At 41.4% G+C, this 22,393-nt stretch overlaps 2 protein-coding genes across 3 annotated transcripts; both read left to right on the top strand.

Moving 5' to 3' along the window:
* The first annotated feature begins 762 nt into the window (after positions 1 to 762).
* On the top strand, positions 763 to 10,760 carry LOC139633085 (deubiquitinase DESI2). The gene is made up of 5 exons (XM_071498494.1): positions 763 to 1,693; positions 5,713 to 5,785; positions 7,360 to 7,453; positions 7,554 to 7,695; positions 8,248 to 10,760. Exons 1-5 carry the CDS (start codon positions 1,655 to 1,657, stop codon positions 8,491 to 8,493), a joined length of 594 nt encoding a protein of 197 aa, XP_071354595.1. The 5' UTR covers positions 763 to 1,654; the 3' UTR covers positions 8,494 to 10,760.
* Positions 10,761 to 12,246: 1,486 nt separating this feature from the next.
* srsf5a (serine and arginine rich splicing factor 5a) lies at positions 12,247 to 20,607 on the top strand. 2 transcript variants are annotated; one of them, XR_011693681.1, is made up of 9 exons: positions 12,247 to 12,384; positions 14,136 to 14,272; positions 14,366 to 14,436; positions 15,942 to 16,052; positions 16,801 to 16,870; positions 17,311 to 17,687; positions 18,342 to 18,415; positions 18,502 to 18,606; positions 19,474 to 20,607. XR_011693681.1 is itself a non-coding variant. In XM_071498493.1 (8 exons), the coding sequence occupies exons 2-8, from the start codon at positions 14,147 to 14,149 to the stop codon at positions 19,784 to 19,786; spliced, it is 870 nt and encodes a 289-aa protein (XP_071354594.1). In that variant the 5' UTR covers positions 12,247 to 12,384; positions 14,136 to 14,146; the 3' UTR covers positions 19,787 to 20,607. The 2 variants fall into 2 exon arrangements, 1 of the variants encoding a protein (XP_071354594.1); XM_071498493.1 differs by lacking the exon at positions 17,311 to 17,687.
* The last annotated feature ends 1,786 nt before the right edge of the window (positions 20,608 to 22,393 follow it).

Here is a 22,393-nt window from a genome sequence, read left to right as displayed (position 1 = left end):
ACATATTCACACACACACATACATATATCTTTATTTCTTTTTATTTTATTTTTTAAATCAAAATTATGAGACACTAAATATGTTCTAATAATTTTAACAGTAAGCGTAAAGGTTGATTTTGTCTAAGTAAACAACCAATTATTTATTGGACAAAGGGTCCGTATGTGTGAAGTTAGCAGACGACAGGCACAACACCGGATGTTGTCGGTTTCCCTTCAAAATAAAAGTTAAAGAGTACGCTTGCTTAAATTTGCCAAAATAAATAACATTTTTAAAATATACTGTTTATATTTTAAAAATACTGTTTATTATTACCACGATACAATGGGGGGAGGGATTAACAACTGAAATCATATCTCAGCTAATTTATCACAAAATAAATCAAAACCCTGTTGTATTGTTGCATTGTACATCATTATCATTAGTATATCATTAACACGTTTTAATGAAGTGTTACATCCCTTTCTGTTTTTGTTTTTTTTTTTTTTTAAAAAAGCATTTTCTCCAAAAAAAAATTTAAAAAAAAAAAAAATTTTTTAAATATTATTTAAAAAATGCGTTGCAACGGTTTTTAACGGTCGCTATAAGCAGCTCGTGCGCCGCGTATGTTTCAGCGTTTTTCATCGTTTTTCAGCTGGTGGACAGAAATAGAAAATAAATTGGTGTTTTTTGTGATAAAACGTGCTCCGGTACACCCACCAGCAGCTCTGCCTCCCATCGGCTGCTGACGGATGGAGCCTCGGAGGCAGATATGATGTAATCAGACGGTTCAGCCCCGTCCGGAGAGCGGCAGGAAGGGAGCCGGAGCCGGAGCCGGAGCCAGGGCCGGAACCAGCGCACCGCACGGAGGGACAGCGGCCGCTTCGCTCCTCTCTGAAAACCGTCTGAAAAAACCTCCGTCGAGCGGTTTTTCTTGGGTGGAGGGTTCGGGGGTTTATTGGAGGAGTCATGTCGCGGAGGTTTGTGCCGACCAGCTCCCCCCTCCCGACCGCGAAGAGGATGCTGGATGCGGGTGACCAGTAGCGGCGGCACCGGCCGGGGATGCTGCTGCAGGTGGACCGGACCCCCCCCCCCATCAGCTCTAACTGACCGCCATGGCTCGGGAGTCCTCCCCCACAGCTGCTCCAACATCCTCCGCGTAAAACATGGCCTCGACATCGGTCCACCCAAGCTGCCCGCCTTTCGCCCACGATGACAGGAGGGCGCCTGCTGCAGATTTCAACACTTCCCGGCCCTTTACGCCTGCTATGGATCAGATTATCACCTCTGATCTGATATTTTGAGCCGCTGTGGTTGTTTTTTATTTCACATATTCACCTCCTGCTCCTGCGTCGCTGTCCCTTACAGCAGCTGTTACTGGAGCCGGGACACGGGCCGCTCTCCCGACCTGACTTCCGATAATGGCTCTGTGACATCTCGCTAGGCTCCAGTTGTCCGGTTGCTTTTGGACATTTTTCCTGGCTTTACTCGCAGAGCCGTGTCCCATGCAGTAGTCGTTGCCCTGCGGGGGAATGAGCAGCCTCCATCCGTGCAGCAGGAACCTGCCCTCCGCCGCTGCTGTCCGCCGTGTGGCCCTGTGACTTCAGCGGGGTGTGGAGGTGCTGACGACCTGAAAACGTGGAGGGTGGGGACCTTTCCAGCTCAGGTGTAAACCATGGCCAATGAACCTGTCATCCTTAACGTGTATGATATGGTAAGGATCCATCGCAACCAAACTGCACTTACTTTTTTATTCATGTTTTCTGTTTCTGGTTAGGAGGGATATTTGTGATCAGACACCAACTTGGGAAGTGAATGCACCACCAGAGATGTCAGGCCCACACACACCTGTTTCATTCAGCTGGACATGGAAAATAGGCATCAAAAGTCTGTTAAAATAAATCCACACTTTTCCATGTTGATGTTTCTAATCTAATATAAACCCTGTGGACTTGTAACAGCTGACTTAGCATTAAATTAAAGGAATTCTCCATGGGAAATGGTGAGCAGTCACACCCATGTTCACAGATTTACTGCAACACTACTTGAAGAGGAGGCTGGGTGGTATGCAGCCTATACTACAGCTGCACAGTGTGTGTATGGCTTTAGCTGGTGCGCTGCAGACATGCATTGTGTTGTTCTCTATCTACTAATTCAGCCATCACGAAACAGAGTCGCTGTGTTCGGCCTGTGGAGAAAAAATAAGATCTTTCAGTGGCATTTGGACGTAAAAAGGGGAAAATAGAGAAGAATGAAGGTACATAAAACAGTTGATTTCAACCTCAACCCTCTGACCTCTGTCACTGTGCCCTCAGCTCACATGACGCACAAACACACATAAACCCACACACATCAGCAAAGGACAAGGGTCCTCATTCAGACATGTGCACACTGCCTGGTCTTCATATACTGGACTGCTGAACAGCGTCCTGTGTGAATATTATGCAACATGTTGCTGTAAATGCAAAGAATTACTCAGTTTCTCTACTGGAAACACTTTATTTAACTCCCCTTAATTAGCATTTCTTATAAGCAAATTAAACATATTGTTTAACTGTAGTTTTAAGCAGATGTAAGGACATATTCAGTGTTTATGAAAGTATTTGTCAACTATTACAACTTCCATCCATCATCTAATAAACTTTTAATGCATTTTAATGATGTATAATTACACACATGATCCTACAATGTATTATAAAGCCTTGATTAAACTGCTGTGCACAAATCATTCAAAACTCCTGAAGGGTTCATTCAAGACTGAAGATGTGGTAGTTTCACTTATGGGATTTCTTTTACAGCTTGAATAAACACTTTCTACTTTATTACATTTAGTATATACGGATGATGCTCAAAGATCGGGTTTGCTGTGCGGCACATGTGAAACATTAAATCGGCCAGTTACTTGGAGAAAACCTGAGAGATGAGATTATCAGCATGAACTGTAGATATGGATATCAGTCAACAGCTCATTTGGAATTTTTTCCCCTATAAATGTTTTGTTTGAAGGGAAACAGAAGTGCTTATACTATTATAACTTTTTTCTCTCTTTTGTTTTTTTGTATTTTTACTCAAAATATCCATATTTTGTAAAACAAATGAAAAATGAAATGAAAAAATAAGCTTTCATCTATAAAAGATGGACACATTTTAAATGAATTCAGCTATGTTATATTGTATTATCAACAATTCATTATTCATGAATACATCAGTTACAGAGGCTTAATGAGAAGAGTTACAGTTGGTAATAAATACTTAACACTTAAATGGTCCTTATATGAGCTTATAACTACACAACAGTGTGTTATAAATCATTTGGTAATTATGTGTATAATGCTTATTAATGCTGAAAGGGTGGCTGGGGGTTAGAATAGAATTTTACATATAAAAGAATGAAAATAAGTCAGTGGAGATCATCATTCACTGAAGTGAGATGAAGCACTTGCAGTTCAGTATTTCAACAAGTGCTCTCATCCTTTAGCTTTTAAGACCTGCTCCATATTTTAAGAAATTGTGCGACTGTCAGACAACAGCATGATATGTGCATATTGCCAAAAACCAGACTGGGATTTTAAGAACATTCACATAAATCTTTAATCACACACTAAAACTCGAAGCCAGATGCAGTTTTGGACTCTCAGCTCTCTCCTGATATCTTGAGGACCTCAGCGGGGCCAGAAGTGTCAGCTCAAACAGCTGATTTAATTCCAGCATGGCTCTGCAGTGCCAGGACTTAACAGGTCATACAGCGGCTGTTGAAATGGGAGAAAGTGCTCGTGAGGGCAGTGGCAGTCAGAACCAGCCTGAAACACTTTACTAAGAATTAAACACAACGACACAAGAAGACAACCACAAGATTCGCCTGGGAGTGAATAATGCGAGGAGGGAGGAGGAGGATGATGATGAAGCCGTCATCTTCAGTGTAGAATTGAGAGTGACTGGTAGGCGTGTGTAGTGGTGCATGCTGTATCTGCACAGGCAGGAGAGCGTAGGGGAGGCTGCATGGATCGCTGCAGCAGCGCTGGCATGCAACATGATTTCAACAAAAGCAAGAGAGTGAGGTTGCGTCATCACAGAAGGATGATTAATATCTGTGGCTTCACTAATGTTGCCGGGGCTGATTCATTAAGGTGAGGTCAGGTCATTGGACAGGCGACTTGTCACAACCTCACTCCTCTTCGGTGGAGGGATTTGTCCTTGTAGATGGTTTTCTTCCAGGAAGCTCAGAGGTCGCTCCGGTTAAAAAGATTTCCATCCATTCCTGGTGCGAAATGACAAAAGCTGGAGAGCCGATAGGGTAGAGGTCACTGCAGAAACACGAGAAGATTCTGTTGACACAAAGTAAAGTGGTGGAAATGCTTTTATTGTATCACCCTGAGCCCGGAAATGTGTTCTATTATTAATAGGGGACAGCTGGGGCAGCGTGGATAGCTCTTAGCATGTTTCCTCACGGGTGTCCCAGGGCATGGGAGTGTCAGTGGGTGTGGGGTGGGGGAAGCTGTGGTCCTGCCATGAATAAGCTCCTGATAGTAGATTGACGGGCGGCAGCCAGGTTTGACGTGCTGGGATTGTCTTCTGTGTGAATTTCCCTCCCACACTCCAAAGATTTCCAGGTCTTAAAACCAGAAACTGTGACTGATTGTAAATATCCTGAGTGATCCCCTTGTTTTTTAGCCTGGTGCATGCTGGGATGCCCCTGCTGTTACAATCCTGAATAAAAATAAACAGATTAAGTCAACAAATGAATGAATATTTGCTGTAAATTGCAGGTTAAAAAAAACTTTGTTTAACCAAGAAAGCCTGCAAAGATAGGCAGTGATAACAATATAACATTTAACAAAATAAAATACTGTAAGTCACATTGCATTTATTTGACTGTTTTGTCCAGATAAACAAAATCAGAACTTCAGAAAAATCAGAATTAAACAAAGTATGATTTTAAAAAATTTGTATAAAATTGCAACAAAACAATAAAATTGAACAAGAATGGCACCTTTAATATCCAAGAGACGTCTAAAGCCTTAACATATACAAGAGCACGGATGTGTTTGTACAGATGTGGCAATGATTCAACTTTAGATGGTGCAAGTGCAGATATAATGGAGAAAAACAATATTCGGTTTTATCCAATATAAGTAATATTAGACAGATGATGTAGACTTTTACAGTGTTTTCTGGTGTTTCGTATCGGTAATGTGTTCATTACATTTTTGTGCATTAGTTGTTGTATTGCAGAACAAGTTGTGCTGGAAATACAGAGCCAGACTTGCAGTTTCCGCCTCTTCCCAGTCCGGTGCAGTATCTAACCGGCTGCTGGCTGTAACTTCTTATTTACCCGACAGGAACGAGAGTGGTATCGATCCTCTCATCTGACTCCCAGCAAGGAAAAGAGTGAATATAAAACAATTCCCTTAGCAGAAAAACAAAGCACTTTAAATTTAATTGAATAGCAAAAGTGCTGTACAATAATTAAGCTCTGCACAGTCAAAAGAACGTATTTGATTATTTGATTTGATTAATCCATGTAAGTAATTGGGATATTCTCCTACAGCAGTATTGAGTGGCTCCAAAAGTCACATCAGCTTTTCTCCTGTGAAGTATAATTTAGCAATCAAGTATTAAACTGTATTTTCTGCAGAGCTGCTGCATTTTTCTTGCCTGATACAACATTGTGTTTGGTATTGATCCTGAATGCATCTCTCCACCTAACCCCCTTCTCTCCCTCTTTCTCTGCAGTACTGGATAAACGAGTACACTTCCAATCTGGGCATTGGAGTCTTCCACTCAGGCATTGAGATTTATGGCCGAGGTAAGACGGGGCTTCCTTTACGTCTGTGAAATCCCATCCCTGTTTTGTCTGAGCAGAACAGCACCGGGCCCGACTCAGACCTGTGCGTCACCGTCTGATTCAAAACTGTGTGCGAGGCTGCTTTCACGGACACAGATGAAGTGTGGCTTTAAAAAAAGGAATATGGAGTCGTGTGCCTAATAACATGACCCCATTTCTCTGGGTTGAGTCACTGCTGACTCACTGTGTATGTGTGTGTTTGTGGTTTAAAAAGAGAGAGGCAGAAACCAGCATGAAACTAGATCACTGGGAATTCCATTATGTCTTTGCAACCAGAAATATTGGGTCTGCACACCGAGAAATATGATGATAGTGAAAATGTAGTCTCTACTCAGACAGGAAATCACTCCTTTTAATGGATCTGCAGCATAGGATCCTGAGCTTACAGCATATTTTTGCATAATGATGCCATGAATTTAATATATCATCACTGTCAGGTGAAGATCTCCAACTCTGAAATATCTCAGTTTTGATAAGTAAGACTGCAAAATATGGCAGAAACTAAATCTCATTTACATTTATTGACTCTTGCTGCATAAAACCTGCACCACAGCTTATTGATATTTTAAATGTAGATATCAGAAGAGTCAAATATGGTCTTGGAGTTTTAAAGAGGTTTCCTGAATCCATTGACAGTGAGAGAATATGATATATTATACTTTTACTTTATTCTACAAAGGGAAATATTTTATTTCTTACTCTGGTTTAATCTTCATTTGGTGGCTATATTTACTAGTTACCTTACAGATGAGATGAAGTACTTGCAGTTAAGAATTTCAACAAGTGCTCTCATCCTTTAGCTTTTAAGACCTGCTCTTGTGCAACTATCAGACAACATGATATGTGCATATTGCCAAAAACCAGACTGGGATTTCAAGAATATTCACATAAATCTTTTATCACACACTAAACTCAAAGCCAGATGCAGTTTTGGACTCTCAGCTCTCTCCTGATATCTTGAGGACCTCAGCGGGGCCAGAAGTGTCAGCTCAAACAGCTGATTTAATTCCAGCGTGGCTCTGCAGTGCCAGGATTTAACAGGCCGGACAGCGGCTGTTGAACAGGGAATACCTTACAGATTATTTATTAATAAAATACCTACTAGTATATAAAACCATTACAATTAGCTCTATATGACAAGCTACAGCATTAAAATGTTACATGCATCCAATAATGTAATATATAACAATATGACTCTTTGCTGATAATTCTTCTGTACTTTTAATGTGATTTTGAATGCGGGACTTTTGCTCATGTTGTCATGTCTTGTTGTTAAAATGTATGAATTCAGATTTAATTCAGATTCTACATAATGAACAGTTTGAGGCTCTCTATTCACTGTGCTGTGGCCTTGGTGTTCATCACTGTTTGCCACTGTACTGCTGTAAATACAGGGCATGGAAGCCTGTAATTAGCCCGGCCTAATGATTTAAATACAGTGTGCCTGTGATTAATTACTTGCTTCGTTGTAATTACAGCTGTTTAGTGCTTGTATTTGAAGACTTAACCTCTGTTTTGCATCTTTGTCCACACAGAATTTGCATACGGGGGTCATCCATACCCTTTCAGCGGCATCTTCGAAATCAACCCAGGCAACGCTGCTGAACTGGGAGAGACGTTCAAATTCAAGTGAGCGTGCTCCTATTTAGCATACAAAGCACCGTGATGCTGTTCATGTTAATAGTGGAGATAATCGTGCTGTCGTGTTGTTTTCTGTCTTTTTAAACAGGGAGGCCATTGTTTTGGGCACCACAGACTTCACAGAGGAGGACATAGATAAAATCATGGAGGAGCTCGGTAAAGAGTTCAAAGGGAACGCCTACCATCTAATGCACAAAAACTGCAACCACTTCTCCTCCTCACTGTCTGAGGTCAGTCGATACATGTACTATATTACACATGTAAATACACCTAAAGGGGCTTTTCCCCAATTTTACACATGGGGGTCAGTATAGCCAGTCAGCCTGTGTAGACAGTTGCATAATGTTGTCTGTGTTTCACATTTTGAACCATGCCGGCTGCAGGGCACCACTTTGGTCCGGCCTGAAATATCTCAACTACTGGATGAACTGCTGTAAAATTGTGAACAGACATTCATTCAGAAGATGATGACTTTAATGAGTTTTTTTCTTGCACCACCCTGAGTTAAACATTTGTGATTTTGAGTAAAATGTATTGACTTGATTTCCTGGATGATGAGGTCTGGAGGATTCACGGGGCAGCAGATCAGAAATGCGTTTTGGCACTTTACCATTTAGCTCCTCATAAACCGTCAGCAGAATTTTAAAGTTAATACTTTTACAAACAGGAAGTCTGTGTTAAGGTCTGAGAGCTGGAGTGATGTGATCCACTTTCCTGGTCTTAGTGAGGACTCATCAGCAGTGATAATATGTTTAACATCACATATTTTGCCTTTTTTCCAGCTGCTGTGTGGACGGGAAATCCCTCGCTGGGTGAACAGACTGGCGTACTTTAGCTCCTGCATCCCCTTCCTGCAGAGCTGCCTACCCAAGGAGTGGTTAACCCCGGCCGCCCTGCAGAGCCACATCAGCCTCGGCCTCCACAAGGAGGAGCACAACGAGTCCAGCGACGAGGGCCCTTCGTCGCCGTCTGGCGCTGCTGCCGCCGGCTCAGGCTCCTCCCACAGCTGCCGCCACACGAGGGTGTGAACTGCCCCTACTTACACACACACACACACAGTGACCTCTGGACCTTCTCGCCACCACTGTGGCTCAAGTGGCATTAGTAGGCTTGAACAACCACCTGACCTCATACTGTTTGTCCTCTGAGTAAAGAGGCAGGGACAGAAGAGCCTCCTCCTCACGAGGAGAGCTGCAGCCGAAGACTTCAGACCGACAGCACAGAGACCCCTCCTGCTCTTCTCCAGATCACAGGACGACAAACTTTCACCTGAGCCCTGAGCGCTGACGCGTGGCTCAGACTTCAACAACAACCACTTGTAGAGCTGAAGTTTATAGGTCGTTATTATTATTAGTCTTTTCCATAAACTTTTAAACCTTTGTCAGCCTTGTTCCCTGCCCTGCCTTCTGAACTGCTTTTGTAGAATAACTAGACACCTGAGACTACTGACAGTGACGTTACCAGGAGACTGCTAATCTGCTCAATTTCAACAAGTTCTCGTTCAATAACCTCTATGTGGCCTTCAGTTGATATCGTTGACTCTGTTTTCTTCGTGTGGAGCTTTAGTAGTTTACTTTGGCCATTTTAGAGGGTTAGCAGGTGAAAGAGGATTGGACTGTTCCCTGAGTTCAAATGTTGCATGTTGGAAGAATTTGATCAAACTAAACTGAGATGCCACACCTCTGATCATATCATCAAGTATTTCTTCTCCTTTTCTTTTCTTTTCTTTTTTTTTTTTTTAAAGAAAAGATCTAAACTGGGACTCGTTTTAAACCGTGAGCTGTCTGTTAGCTGCCAGTGTAACCAGTTCACCAACGGTTATAAACAATCAAGGGCAAATACTGTTCATTTTAAATAGTCACTGTTCGTACAGTGTCGGGCAGCCCAGTCGCTATCTGTGAACATCTCAGAGACACAAACACAAAGAAAGTCAAGCTGCTACACTGACTATTATTGACTTTGTGACCCAGTACGATTTTTGTCTACGCTTTTATATCCAAATGGTATTTATATTACAACGGTGCAAAACTTCCAGGATAGGAAATCTACATTTACACCCAGAGATTGCTCCTGGGGGGCACTGCTCTGCTCATTTCTTTTCTCCATTAAACTGGGAAAGACTGAGCTGCCATGAGAAAGAAAAGCAGAAAATTCAGTTATTCCTCTTCAAATGACAGTAATCCTTAAAGGAGTAGTTCAGCATTTTGGGAAGTAGGTTTATTTGCTTTCTTGTAAAGCGTTAGATCAGAAGATCAAAAGCACTTTCATGTCTTTACAGTAAATATTCAGCTACAGTCAGCAGCTGGTTAGCCTAGCTTAGCAGAAAGACTGGAAACAGCTAGCCTAGCTTTTTTTCAAAGGTAACAAGATCTGCCTACCAGCACCTGTTGAGATTATCACTCACTGGCAAGTTCCCAGGTCTCAAATCAGTCTTCTCGGCTAACTGACAAGAATGAGAATAAGAGTATTTCCCAAAATGCCAAACTATTTCTGGAAGAGCGTGTTTTCATGTTTGATTTATTTCGGCAGTGAACTGAACTGTGACCTGTTTACAGATACAAAGCTTTTCGAGGATAGAGAACAAACCTTCCTGTGAAATTACTCATAATGTCGCAGGTTGGGTTGGTTGCAGTGAGAAGATCAGATTATCGCAAAGGGAAAATAATACGATGTCATAAAATTATTCGTAAGCATTTATGGATTTAGTATATATGCATAATGAACATTTCCCCCTCTGACGTTGACGATGATGGTGATTATAATGACGATGGTGACAAACATTGGCTCCTTGTAGTTTTACTCATTTCAGCTGGTGTCGCTTCTTAACGTAAAAGTTCAGTAAACGAGGCCACGTGTGATTTGAATCTTCTCCCCTCCCTCCTGCTGTGGTGTGTTCATGGACAGCTACCCTTTCTCAGGAAGGAAATCACGTGACAGTCATCTAATTCCCGCTGAACACCTCCATAAATGGGACTGAAAGTGCAAATTAATCACTTGACCTCTTCTTCATGCTCTTAAATAAGCTATATCCTTATTTATTTTTTGATGTAGTCTGACATTTCACCAAGTGTATTGTGTTCAGATTCTTCGGTATATTTTAAGTTGATGGGGGCTGTACAGTGGTCAGTATTCCATGCTCAAAAGTCTTTGGCACTTTCTACACAGCAGACCAGACAGGTATTTTTTTTTTCTATTGTATGGTGTCAACCTTAACCTTGTATTTCCTTTTCCTAACCCAAGACAATTTCAAGAATGATGATATAGTACTAGAATAAAGAGATGGATAACCAAGAAATGTTTGCTTCTTTTGTTTTAGTCTTAAATATGTGCAGTAACAGACTATATAACGGTACATACTGTGACTCAGTTTTGCGATTCTGTTTAATTCAAGGTTTAGCATCTCTGGGTGTATGAGGCTATCCTCGGCGATGCTGGAAATTGATGAGCAGGACTGCTTTATTGTAATATTGGATTTTTAAAAATATGATTTTTAGCTTCATTGTGATTTCTTTTGTCGGGTATTTGACATCACTTTCACTGGATTAGCCAAAAATATTCAGACACTCATTTCTAAATATTTTTGCCATTAAAAATTTCTAAATTGATTTTCCAGAAAAAATATGTTGAGATAGTGATGAGCAATTGTATCTGCTGTCTCTGATTTTATTGTTCAAACCTAGGCAGACCAATAACTCAACTGGACAGATTGAACTGCTGTTATTATTCATTCATTCATTCATTCATTCAAAATGATAATGTTCAGTTTGTGTTGAAACTGATCTAGAAAGGTGTTGATTCAACTGTCTGGTCATTTTTAGAGGCTACTGTTTGTGGTGCTGTTGAATTGTATTGAATTATACTGGCAGCTGTTTCTATTATTTTGTCCACCCCATTTATATTCATGAGAGTAGGTTAAATAACAGAGACACCTCTTTGTATAATACAATGCAATTTAACAGCACTGCAAACTACAGCCTCCTAAATGATCATACAATTAAAACAACACCTCTCTACATAGGTTTCAATAAAAACTGAGCAAACTGAAGCTGGCCCATACTCGGGCCACATGCGTGTTTGCTTCTGGCCCAGTATACGCCCAGTTCCACAGCCCGGTGGTTGCCCATATACAACATGATAGTCAGCTGCTACTTCCACATTTGGACCAGTCCTGGCACACACACACAACATCTTCTGGCTACCAGCCGAAATCTGCCCAGATTTGGAAGTATCAGGGCCAGACTCGGGCCGAGGACACCGGTATGTGTTGGTTTCATTTTGCTACATGGAATATAACCTGTGTGGGTTATCAAGGGACACCATGACAGATATACATATACATAGTGTGTATTTTTTACAACTACACAACAGTGAGTTAAAATTGAATGTTAATATAAATATGAAATATGGGGTTAGTAAAGTAAGTGAAAGCAAACTGATGTGTTGTTTGATCTGTTACCACATAGAAGAAAAAACTACTTCATATGAAGTATGTGGATTTTAGGTGGTGCTTTTTATTTAGCCTAGCCCTAATACACAACCCAGAACTCTGATCTTCGTTGCCAAATCCGTGCCGTATCCCCCTTTGATGATTCTACGTAACTACAAGTATTTTTTTAATTTTTATTTCCATTTTTGATGAAAAACATTCTAATGCATTTCAACTGGAGAAGCTACGCCCTACACGGCTGTGATAAATCAGTACAGCCCACGCAACACATGTTCGGATGATAAAGAGGTGAAGCCGTTAACTTAAACCCGAACTGGCAACCCCTGAAGGCAGCAGCAGCATTTCCTGTTCTCTTGCTCTTTGGACTCACTCGCCATTTTGACACAGTCGAGTGGACGGCGCGGCGAAGGAAGCAGCTAACCAGCGGCGCAAACAGCACCACCGGGCGAACGGCTTGAGGAGAAAAATCACGGTGAGAATCTAATATGACCGAATATAACTGTTCCAAATTGACGGTTCTAAGCAGCTAGCCGTTGGTTTAGTGGGTTCCCGGCGGTGAGTGATAGCTTTGCGGCTAACGGTTGGTAGCTCAAGCCGACCTCGAGGCGAGCTACAACCGTTACTGAGCCACCGGGCTAACCCTTTCTTTACCGGGTTAAATTAAAGCCTACTTTACTTAAATATGAAGCAGTTAAATTAGGATTATATTTTTCAGATGGTCGGTTTTCACCTCTTGGGTTTCGAGGTTTCAACGATGCATAAATTAAAGAGAAATGTATGACGGTGGGTCCTCAGGCTAAATTTAGGCCTAGGTGGTGACCACGGTGGAGGCAGTACTCGGATCCATTACTCAAGTAAAAGTACTAATAACGCAGTGTAGAAATACTCCATTAAAAAAAAAAACCTGCATTAAAAGTAGAATGTTACTTAAGTAAAAGTGTGCAGGTATGCTCAGGATAATGTATCAGGGCTGTAAATGGGATTATTTTTTTAATCGATTGATCATCTCGTCAATAAAATGGTAGAAACAGTGTGAAATGCGCGGTTTAGGTTCCCACAGACCCTGGGTAAAATCTCCAGAAGCCTTGTTTTGTCTGATCTAAAGTCCAAAATCCACAGATATCCGCTCCATTGTCATGCATGATAAAGGAAAGCAGCAAATCAAAGTTCGACATCATTGATTAAAAAAATTACTAAAATGATTGATCAGTTATCACAATAGCTGCTGATTAATTTAATAATTCAAGTAATTGAGTAAACGACTGATTTTTGCAGCTCAAGAATGTACTTTAAATATCGAAAGTTAAAACATTCATAACGCAACACATTTAATTCGAGTTCACCTGATACTGTTCCAGAGAGGTAGAATTAAGTTAATGATCATTTACAGGACTAAAGATTATTATTTAATTTACTATACCGTCCACTCTTTTTATAACATTTAGGGAGGATATTAGAAACACTTCTTAGAGTAATGTAAGATAATTCAACTGCACCTCAAATTCCCACACTACTTCCAAAATCATCATAGATGTTGAATTAACACCTCTGAACCAGGACCAACAAAACCTTTATGAAGGTAGGATTTATTGCAGCCCTGTTGCGGCATCGCTAGCAGCCAGGCGTACCTAATAAACTGTGGACTGAGTGGTTAAATGTTGGGGTTTACTAGTTTCAGCTTTGTTAGATCTTGGGGCTTTTTGTGAAATCAAACAGTCTTTAAAAGTAAACAACTGTTCTGAAACTGGTTTGCCCAGAAGCTGATTACCATGTAGCTTTGATACCGTTCAGGTTTGCCCAGTTTCACCATAGCTAGTGGTTTTCACTCCAGACTTGGCTTAATGTGACACTACCCAGACCTTTATTTGCAAGTACAGAAAATCTTTCATGTAGGAAATGGTAGCATATGCACAGTTTTCAGTAAAGTGTCGAGCGAGGTGGTAAGCCACCAGGAACATCTCATCATCAAATTAGTTGGTAGAAAATGGCCTAAACAGTGACCACACTGTTTCCCACACATAGACTTTACATGGGCAGCCCGCCCAGGTATATTAACGGCTGCCAAAGTATATTTGGCCACCCGTTATACAGTGATGTGTTTTAAATGAACTATGGGCAAAGTGAAGTCAGGATAGTTAAAATATTAAATATTAAGCTGTCTTTACTCCCCTCCCCTCGCTCTGTGGTTGAATATTTACCAGAACTTTTGTTTTCCTGTTTCAGGACATAACAATATGAGTGGCTGTCGTGTCTTCATTGGCCGCTTGAGCCCACATGCCAGAGAGAGAGATGTGGAGAAGTTTTTCAAGGGATATGGACGAATTCGGGAGATCAACTTGAAGAATGGCTTTGGCTTCGTGGTAAGTGTCATAGACCACTGTGTGCACATTATGATCTCTGATCCTGTCTTGGTTTTTGCCTCTACAATTACCATTTGTTTGCCCCCTTTTCAGGAATTTGATGACCACAGAGATGCAGATGATGCTGTGTACGAGCTGAACGGCAAAGAGTTGTGCAGTGAAAGGTAATCATCTAATCTTGGCCAGTTTCTTTTCGTTCTGAGAACATTACTCTGGCAGTTTTTAACTCGAGAAGTGGAGCATTTGACTACCTTCACAGAAAGGTTAGCGAATGCCAATGTTCACCGTCCTCCAATACACCCACCTTTGGTTATTGCTGTGGCAGAGACTGAATTAGAATCAGCTGCTGGTTGTTTATTTCTCCTTAATTCCCGAACACTTTCACTAGCTTTGATGTAACTGCTAACTCCTTTTTTGAAGAAGAACAACAACAACTTGTGTCTGATCCCACTGTGACTCACAAGCCTCCTCATCTTGCAAGGACAGAATCAAAGCAACAGATTTTCGAGTCAGAATCAATGTACTGCTTCTTTTTGGAGCAATGTATCGCGTAGGAGTCTTAACAGTTTGCAGTATATTCTAATCAGAATTGGATGCGCTACAGATAAATACCAGTGTAGTCACTGTCACAGGTCTGTTCAAAGTAGTTCTGAGTCACAGTGGCAGCAGACATGACTCAAAAGTCCCTTGAAACAAGAAGTAAACATTCATACAAGTTTAACTTCATTAGAGCTGCAGGGATTTTATAGTCTTTTTATTTTTTTAAGAATAAATATAAACTGTCCTGTTTCTAGCTTCTAAAATATGAGGATTTGATGCTTTTCCTTGTTTTATAGGATATTAAACTGAATGTCTTTAGATTTTGGACTATTGTTCAGTCAAAACAAGACATTTGAAGACATCACCTCGGTCTGTAGAAAAATGTAAAATTTTCACTGTTCGCTGACCCTTTGACCTCCCTTAACTTCATGTAACTAAGGAAAGTGAAAATACATGATATAAAACCAGTCGTGATGTTGCGAACTGTTTGCAGGTGTTGGTGTCGGGGGAAACTTGGAGGTTGTTAAAAATTTCGTCACGCTCCATTAGTCAGTCTGCTCACATTGCACCAGGCAAATGTTGCAGTTACTTTTGCCATTTTGCCTGTTGATGTCTTTTCAAACAGGAAAATGTTTATAATGACAGCTGACACTTTAACGACACTTTTCAGACTGTGTCCACTGACAGTGAGTCAGTGACTGATTCTGTGAGTCAGCTGATTATTCGTTTGAGTTGTTTTATCCAGATAGAGATCTGTTTAAATGCAGCACCTGCAACTATGAATCAGTCCACAATGCAGTAAAATCACCAGCCTGTGTTTCACAGGAGACCTGGCAGTTTCATTATTCACTGTCAGTTCATCGGTGAGGGATTCTGTCTCTGCAGTCACAACAGATTGTCTGCTTCCTGTGGAGAGTGTTGATGGTGCATTTTCCCCCTAAAAACATCTGAATAAATTACACATTTATTTCAGATCAGCTCACATAGATTAGTGAACATGATTATGAATTCAGCAGGCATTTTTTAACAATTACCAACCTTTCCCTCTTAGAAATATGAGTAAAAAATTCATTTGTTATACATCTAATTTGTGTTTTATCTAAAGAATATCTCGTTCTCTCCTGTTTAGGGTCACTATTGAGCACGCTCGCTCCAGAAGAGGAAGAGGTGGCGGCCCTGGAATGGGACGTTTCAGCAGCAGCAGCAGCAGCTATCGCCCATCTCGCAGCAGTGGATCCAGGTACATTTGTCATTCACTAATTATTAAAGCTTCTACTCGTGTTTTTGTCAAATTTCCAGCGAAGAAAAATCTGTATTGAAGGTATCTCTTCATTGACTGAATACTTCAGACACTCGCAGTCGGGTGAAATCTCGTGTCAGATACAGAGGTGTCATGAGGAAAGTGTGTTTAGTTGTTGCTTTATCAAATGGTTGGTTATAGAAACTAGAGAGACACAGTTGTGCAGCCACATAAAGTATCAGGTAAATTACATTTGTGAAAATAGCCCATGTTAAAAAACACACAGTTCCATCAGTTGGTTCTGATCAGCCATCATGTGTTTGACTGAACTCAGCACAGTGAACCATGACGTGGCCCAGTCGTCAGTCGGGTGTTTATGCAAGTACATGCAGTGCACTCATCCATAAACACACAACTAAGAGTGACTTCAAAACAGAAATATAATTGCATGCATGTGGATGAAAACAGATGCCCCAAAAATATTTGACTTTAATCTTTAAAGCAGGACTAACTGAGATAAAGTCAAAGCCGGTGGAAAATGAAAGCTCGTTGTTCCACCTCTGAATCAAATTCAAATATTGACCCAGCTCTCGGGCTGACAGAGTAAATACAGCAGCAGTTAATTCAGATGAATGTTACAGCCTGCATTCAACACACAGGGCTTTCCAGTTTGATTTGTAAACAACTCTCCTCCCCTGTTTTACAAAAAAATGTTGTATTAAAGGTTCTTTTTGGTTTGCCTGTGCAGGTATGGCCCTCCTGTGCGGACTGACCACAGACTGATTGTTGAGAACCTCTCCTCGCGGATTAGCTGGCAGGTAAGAGATCCCTAAACTCTCTTATCTCTCTCACAACACAGGCTCTTTCAAATTGTATAGTAATGACATGTTTTTTTTAAGTGAAGCAGCATTCTTTTGATCGGGCCGGGCCAATTTGTTTACATTTAAAAAAAAATAAATAAATAAGAAAAGGAAAAAAGCACGTATTCAACTGTTAATTGGTTAATTACAGCAGAAAGCCCCCAGTTCTTTTGTTAACCTCCACCCACATCATTTTTTCCACACAAAAGCACATGTTACTGCTGCTCATGGGAATTCTAACCAAAAACATTTATTTGATTTTTAACAGCTGCTCTGATATGGTTTCCTTTGTATCAGAGGTGATTGCACAACCTCCAAGGAGGTGTCAGAAGTGTGTAGCGCCCTCTCCTGGTTGTTTTTCTGAATAGTGTCCATTTGGTGCCTCTCCTCACACGCAGTTGCCGCCGGTCTAAAGTCTTGGCTGGGCCCCGTAGCGGGTGAAAGTGGTCTAGCGCAGGATACGGTAGCCTTAGGAGGTCCGTAGCCACAGTCTGGAGGTTCTGTGGGCTGGCATCCCCGACTGCTGTAACCCCCCTCAAATCCACGGTCCCTACACTCTCCCATTTGGGTCTTTTTCTGTTGCTGATGGAGCTGGGGGGGGTGTTGAGTTGGGCGCACACCCCTCCCCCTACTTGCTCTCTGGTGGTTCCTTACTTGTGGAGGCCGGATGCTGAGTCAAGGCCGAGGTCGTTTCTCAAGGGCTTAACACTGCATTGGTTCCCATTTGCTATTTGGACAAGTGGCTCTATGCTAATATCTTCCTGGGTATGGAGCGGTAAGTAGCATAAAACTCATGTGATTGGGTTTGTTCAGGGTCGGGTGGTAACGGGGTGTAGAGTTTCAGTCTCAAATGCGAAGCAGGGGGCAGTTTTACTTTGTAAAGACTTTACGTCTGTTGAGCCAAATCATTTTTATATGAACAAAAAGATCACGTTTTTGTTCACTTACCCATAGTACTACTGTCAGCCACCCCCTAATAAATACAGTTTATCTTACACATACAGACACAAAATTCAGTATTGAATACATGAACTTTAACCTTTGACACATAAAAACTCTTAAGTGCTGTGTTACCTGTCAGGCGTCTTACTAGGAAGTTGAATTTGGTTTTTGCTGATGAGTTGAGAAAAAATAAATTTCGTTGCGATATCATGGAGCCAATTAATGGGACATAGAAGTAGTTTTTAACAAAAAAGCAACACTTGTCCACTCTCAAAGCATTTTCAGTGGCTCTTTTTGTTTACATGCCCTCCACTGAAATGGGATCTTAACACAAAGTGACAAAAGACAGCATTAGATAACCCATGTTTCTGTGTGTGCTGGTCTGCTTGCTGCCTGCTCATTTCTCTCCCTCCAGGTCAGAAAGGGCTCTCACTGGCACCTCCTGTTCTCTTCTGTGTTACTAATCCTGCATTATGCTTTGAAACAGGACCTGAAAGACCTGATGAGAAAGGCAGGTGAAGTTACCTTTGTGGACGCTCACAGACCCAACAAAAATGAAGGGTGAGTTCTTCTTCTGTTAGTCAATCTAGTCACTTTGTCTCTGTCTTCAGAGTTTGGTCCTAATTCATGTTTCTACTTGGACACAGTGTGGTTGAGTTTGCATCGCGCAGTGATATGAAGAACGCCATCTCCAAGCTTGATGGGACAGAACTGAACGGACGCAAGCTGAAGATTTTCGAGGACAGCAGAAGGTGATTTGTCTTCACACTGTTTCTATTAGACTTGTGTTAAAGCTGCTTTTTGTATGTTTGTGCTCTTGCAGCCTAAAGCATCAGGAAGAGAAAAGTGCTTGATCCTATAATCTAGAAATCTGTTATATGAGTAAACTCCTCACATGTAAACTTCTTGCTGGCTGGCACGAGGAAGTGCTCGTTTGCTTTTCTTCTTAAAGTTAAATGAGCAGCTTGGTGCCACTCATGTCCATATGCTGGAAACTAGACAGCAATTAGCTTAGCATAAAGACTGCAAGTAGATGGAAACTGCGAGTCTGACTGTCCAAAGATAAAAAAAACAAACCTCTTCCGCAAACTCCACCTTAACAACAACAACATAATTAGAGTTAATAGTTTTTAGAGCAACAGTTTGTGGTTGTTGACGAACTGTAAGTAATGTGGGCAAACGTGTTCCTCTGTCTCAGATCAATGCAGGGCGGAAGGCAATCTAAGGGTTTTACCTTTGGACAGAGCCAGGCTAGCTAGCTTCCTGTCTTAAAGCTAAGCTAACTGCCTGCTGGTTATATCTTCACATTTTGTGCATCAGCATCCAAGAGGTGTTGTCTCCTTATCTGCCTCCTTATCTAACTCAGCAAAAAAGAAGATAAACAGATTTCCCACAATGTTGAGCTGTTTTTTGTTTTTGTTTTTTTTTTGTTTGTTTTTTTTGTAGTGTGAGTGAAGAGGCCCAACATAATTTTTTGACAATCGAGCAAATCTCTTCTTTTTGTACTGATATCCTGCTCATTCCAGCTAGAAGATTTGTCTCATTGTTTGTAGTTTTGTGTAAAACTGCAACACTATACAGGACTGATGCTGAACGTGACCTCTTCTCTCTCTCAACAGTCACAGCAAGAGCCGCTCTCGTTCCCGCAGCTACTCTCGCTCTAAGAGTCGCTCCCGCAGCCGCAACCGGTCCAGGAGCCGCTCCAGATCCCTCAGCCGCACCCCAGAGAAGAAGGCGTCGGGAGGGGGCAAGGCCACTGCCAGATCCCCCTCAAGATCCAAGTCTCGCTCCAAGTCCCGCTCCAGGTCTCGCTCACGTTCACCTGCTCCGGCTCAGAACAAACAGTCTCGCTCCCGTTCCCGCTCACGCTCTCGCTCTCGATCCCGTTCCCGCTCACGTTCCCGCTCCGCCTCTGCAGACAGCAAACACTGAGATCAATACACCTGTAGGCAGTAAAATAGACTGGTAGTTGTTCACCATAGGCCTGTATGGTGGCACGTGGTTTTGTTTTCTTAATGAAGGGGAGGGAATTACCTTTTACATGGCTTCTTTTGGAATAATATCTTCAGTATATTAATGTGCCCACTTTGATTTCCTTTTTGTTTATTTTATTTTATTTTATTTTTTGTTAGTATGGATGTGCTTCCACAGGGAAAATATTTTTGTTTTCCTGTTACTTAATGATTTATACATTTCCCTGTTTTAAAACTCCCTTCATGTTTTGATGAAATACTGAGTGACAGAAATATTTGATCGGTGATGATGACCATCCTGCAGCCTGTCGTCGCTGTCTGCCATGTTTTGATTCCATCCACTCCTCTGTGCTTTGCCTGAGTGTTCAAGGTTAGCTGGGAATGGTTTTCAATTCCCCAAAATGTTGATGGGTGTGTTTTTGTTCGTAATGCGAGCTTGTGGCATTGCCGTGAAACTGTGATTCTGCTTCTGATGAGGCACCACAACAGGTGCCTCCACACATGCTGCATTCACTGCCCTGATATGTATGTGAACATAAAAATGCAAACATCTCAGTTGGTGATTTATTTCAGCTTTCTTGTGTAATGATGTTGGAATCTGGCACTAATTTAGACTTTTTTTAAACACTGCTGTATCAGGACCTTGTCTTGTGTTGGTGATTAATTTTCTTTGCTTTTAATTTATCTCCAGCCTTGGCTTGTGTGCTGTTGTGTGTCTATTTCAGCAGGAAGAAATAAGTTTATTGATTTGATACTAATAAAACTCTCTGCATATTGTCATTTCTTTTTTTTTTTTTTTTAGTAATGTTGAGAAAGAGCAATGACTTTTTTATATTTTGTGAATGGAGAGATTCTCTTAAACTCTAAATCAAGTCTCTGCAGTTTAACTGAATAAAGCTTTCACAAACTGTTAAATCTATCAGCCAAAATTGTTTCTGTCGCGCCGAGATTACAGCACAACTGTAACTAAACCCAACCTACACATACAAATAAAATTTTTGATTTAAACACTGTCAGTCTTTGAATAATACTAATCAATTTAAGTGTCAAAATCTAGTCTTGACTGTTTAATAAGATCCATAAAACAAATGTAAGGTTATTATGGTTTTTGATCGTAGAATAATTCTCTAATATGGACAATCAGTTAAAAGTCTGGATGATGAGAGAATATTTGATGTTTGATGCAACACAAAATCATTCATTTAGAAATAATAATAAAAGACTTGTAGAGGAAGAACCACTGGTTGTTTCAATCGAGTCGGGATAATAAAGCCTCAGTTTGAGATGAAAGGAAGTGAAATATTGAACCTTTACCTTCAGATGAAACAAATTTTAATATACAGGACTGATGGATGATCAGCTGTTTTTATTAAGTGACTCCTTGGAAGACCAGTATAAGACAGAGGACTGTGCTCAGCCTGATGGAAAGTCAGAAATAAATTCACTCTTTGGACTCGGTGTGAAGTCACACCAGTGATGCCTTTAGTTTCTGACATACGTGACTTTAGGAAACCATGTTAATGCCAATATGTCTGAGTCAAAGCTGTGTATTCTCCATTAATTCATGAGGAGACACCTATAAATAGTAAAAGAGAAGAGGAGGAGCCATTGATAAAATTATACTTAGAGAGAGGCTATCCATGGATTAATATGATAACAGCTTATCCATCAGCTCATACTAATCCTGAAAACGCAGGCCATGCAGCTTGAGAACAGCCTGACGGTGAAAGGATGCAGCTCCTGAAAGTTAAACATGTTATTATGAAGCTTGTTCAACAACTTAGAGGTTTGGTTGTAGAGAACTGAGTCTGAGGGAACAAAGGGTCATTGAGTTCAGCCTCAGCTGCTCACCACACGGTGGCAGTAACTTCTTACAGCACAGTGACAGCCAACTGGACACCGGGGGGCATATTGATTATATCTGATCAAAGTTCAGTGTTCTGATCAGTATTCCTGTATTTATTGACAGGGACTTGATGCGGTTCGGCTGGTGGCTTCAGCAGGGCAGGTGTGGGAACAGGTATGGGCTGTTCCCTTAATTACAGTAACGAAAACACCCAGACACTGAGGTGGAGTGGGTAATTAAAGTGCAAACACACAAAATCAGATTCCCAGACTCTCTCTGTTTGAGTGTGGATCCAATGGAAGCGGCGCTGCAGGGGGGGGGGGCTTCAGTTCAGACCCCCCCCCCCCCCGGAGCCCACGGATCCGGATCTGCACCGTCCGCACCTGCCGACGCAGTCAAGACACCTTCAGTGACGTTTTCCCTGGGAGGGATGTATGAGGGGTGGTTAATGCCACCGGACAAGCCCACTGAAGGAAAGTGAAAGCTGTGTCATTCAGCTGCCATATATCGCAGCAAATTAGTGCCACCATGAGAAATAAAAAAACAAAAACACAGCTCAGACCTGATTCATGATCAGCTATGGTGAAATACAGGTTTCACAGTGACCTGGTTATTATAGTTCATGGAAGAACGTTCCCAGAGTTTCTGCCTTAACTCGTCTTCTTCCTGTCAAACGGCTTTTGGAGGGAAATGTATATTTATGATTCTTTTCAGGGAGTT

Source organism: Trachinotus anak, unplaced genomic scaffold (genome assembly GCF_046630095.1).
Source record: "Trachinotus anak isolate AG129_WGS33_773 ecotype Australia unplaced genomic scaffold, CSIRO_AGI_Tana_v1 ptg000015l, whole genome shotgun sequence".
Taxonomy (NCBI): domain Eukaryota; kingdom Metazoa; phylum Chordata; class Actinopteri; order Carangiformes; family Carangidae; genus Trachinotus; species Trachinotus anak.
This window is presented reverse-complemented; position numbering and strand designations above follow the sequence as displayed.

What these genes read in the sequence shown, in the direction of transcription:
- LOC139633085 (XM_071498494.1), top strand. Translation starts at nt 1,655, where the DNA reads ATGGCCAATGAACCTGTCATCCTTAACGTGTATGATATG. An exon ending in CATTGAGATTTATGGCCGAG is followed by an intron (nt 5,786 to 7,359) that starts GTAAGACGGGGC and finishes TTGTCCACACAG; the next exon opens with AATTTGCATACGGGGGTCAT. An exon ending in TCTCCTCCTCACTGTCTGAG is followed by an intron (nt 7,696 to 8,247) that starts GTCAGTCGATAC and finishes CCTTTTTTCCAG; the next exon opens with CTGCTGTGTGGACGGGAAAT.
- srsf5a (XM_071498493.1), top strand. Translation starts at nt 14,147, where the DNA reads ATGAGTGGCTGTCGTGTCTTCATTGGCCGCTTGAGCCCACATGCCAGA. An exon ending in CCTCGCGGATTAGCTGGCAG is followed by an intron (nt 16,871 to 18,341) that starts GTAAGAGATCCC and finishes GCTTTGAAACAG; the next exon opens with GACCTGAAAGACCTGATGAG. An exon ending in AGACCCAACAAAAATGAAGG is followed by an intron (nt 18,416 to 18,501) that starts GTGAGTTCTTCT and finishes ACTTGGACACAG; the next exon opens with TGTGGTTGAGTTTGCATCGC.